At 49.2% G+C, this 1,247-nt stretch overlaps 1 protein-coding gene across 1 annotated transcript in view; it reads right to left on the minus strand.

The window, feature by feature from the left end:
* The window catches only part of LOC113211473 (mucin-1-like), a 66,049-nt gene that overhangs the window by 1,567 nt on the left and 63,235 nt on the right, over positions 1 to 1,247 (minus strand). The window contains exon 5 of the mRNA XM_052268033.1: positions 753 to 844. Within this exon, the coding sequence (XP_052123993.1) occupies positions 753 to 844 (92 nt within the window). The remainder of the gene's footprint in view (positions 1 to 752; positions 845 to 1,247) is intronic.

The raw sequence follows: 1,247 nt of genomic DNA on the forward strand, positions 1-1,247 counted from the left end.
GATACATTATACCCGCACGTCATATAACGCGGCGCCGGCAGCGGGAGCCTGCCTCCCCCGCCAGCGCCTTGTGTAAAAGACCAGGGAAGAGTGAAAATCTTGTAGCCATATACCAGGTGGCTGATTCACCCCGCGCACTTCTGTAGTTAGACTGTACTGTACGCACGAGTGGGGGCGGGTTGCCTACTCACCCGCGGCCCGTAAGGCGCCGTGGACAGGGGTGGTAGGCAGGCAAGCCAGCCCGCACTCCTGCGTGCGGTACAGTCTAACTACAGTGCGCGGGGTAAATCAGCCACCTGTTACATTATTGGTCTAAACAGAACCAACCCTGGAAAGAAAAGGTAGGATTCAAAGGGTTCTAATGCCTTTACAAAGGCATTAAAATTAGCACCCCTACAAAGGCAGATGAAAACTGCCCAAAGTTTCTAAATTTTAATGCATTTGGACACTCTTCTGTGCCCTTCGTGCCTTTACAAAGGCATCATAATTTAACACCTTTAGAAAGTTATCAAGTCCTCTACCCTTTTTCCCAGTGAAGATGTCTTAAAACAGTATCGCAAAATCCCGTCCTGGCTTTGCACCAGTCTTTTCATAAGATTGACTCAAATTTGAGTCTATGAGGCAAAATTGATACTTCCCGGCCTCTTGATTTCAAGATTTCTAGCAGGGATTCTTTTCTGCGGATCGCGATCTGACAGCGGGGCACTTGTGCTTGCAAGTTGTAAATAACTGGGTGGGGGGACCACACGTACCGACATCTCCGCGGCCGGATGGTCCACGATCTCCAGGTCAGACTCCTGGCCGTCGAGCAACACCGACACCGTCTTCTGGCCAAACTCCTCGTCTGAAAGAAAACAACAAGACAAAAATGCAAAAAATTAGTAGCCGCCTAAAGCCAAACTAAATGGCCAAAGCAACAATAAAAAAATATCTTCGCAAATTTTCGATATTTTTCTACCCTCTCTCAACAAAACTGTCGAGTAAAACGTGGCATTACATCAAGAAAGTAGCCAGAAAGGTGCTCGGAAAGAGGGGCCCTATACACAGTACTTGGGTATTGCATATCGCTGGGGCGTTGCTTTTATTATATCGGACGTAAGCGAAGTGGATCGGCCGGCCGGATATGAAGGTCGGAAGGAAGGGGTGTGACGTCAGGGGGCTATGTTTTTATCGACGGGCATGAATCTAGCCGCCGACGGTGGTGTTAGCCCAGGGAAAAGAAGGAAAAGAGGCTCCTGGGAAGGGGG

The sequence above is a fragment of the Frankliniella occidentalis genome, unplaced genomic scaffold (genome assembly GCF_000697945.3).
Source record: "Frankliniella occidentalis isolate FOCC.00 unplaced genomic scaffold, Focc_3.1 Scaffold63, whole genome shotgun sequence".
In the NCBI taxonomy this organism is placed as follows: Eukaryota; Metazoa; Arthropoda; class Insecta; order Thysanoptera; family Thripidae; genus Frankliniella; species Frankliniella occidentalis.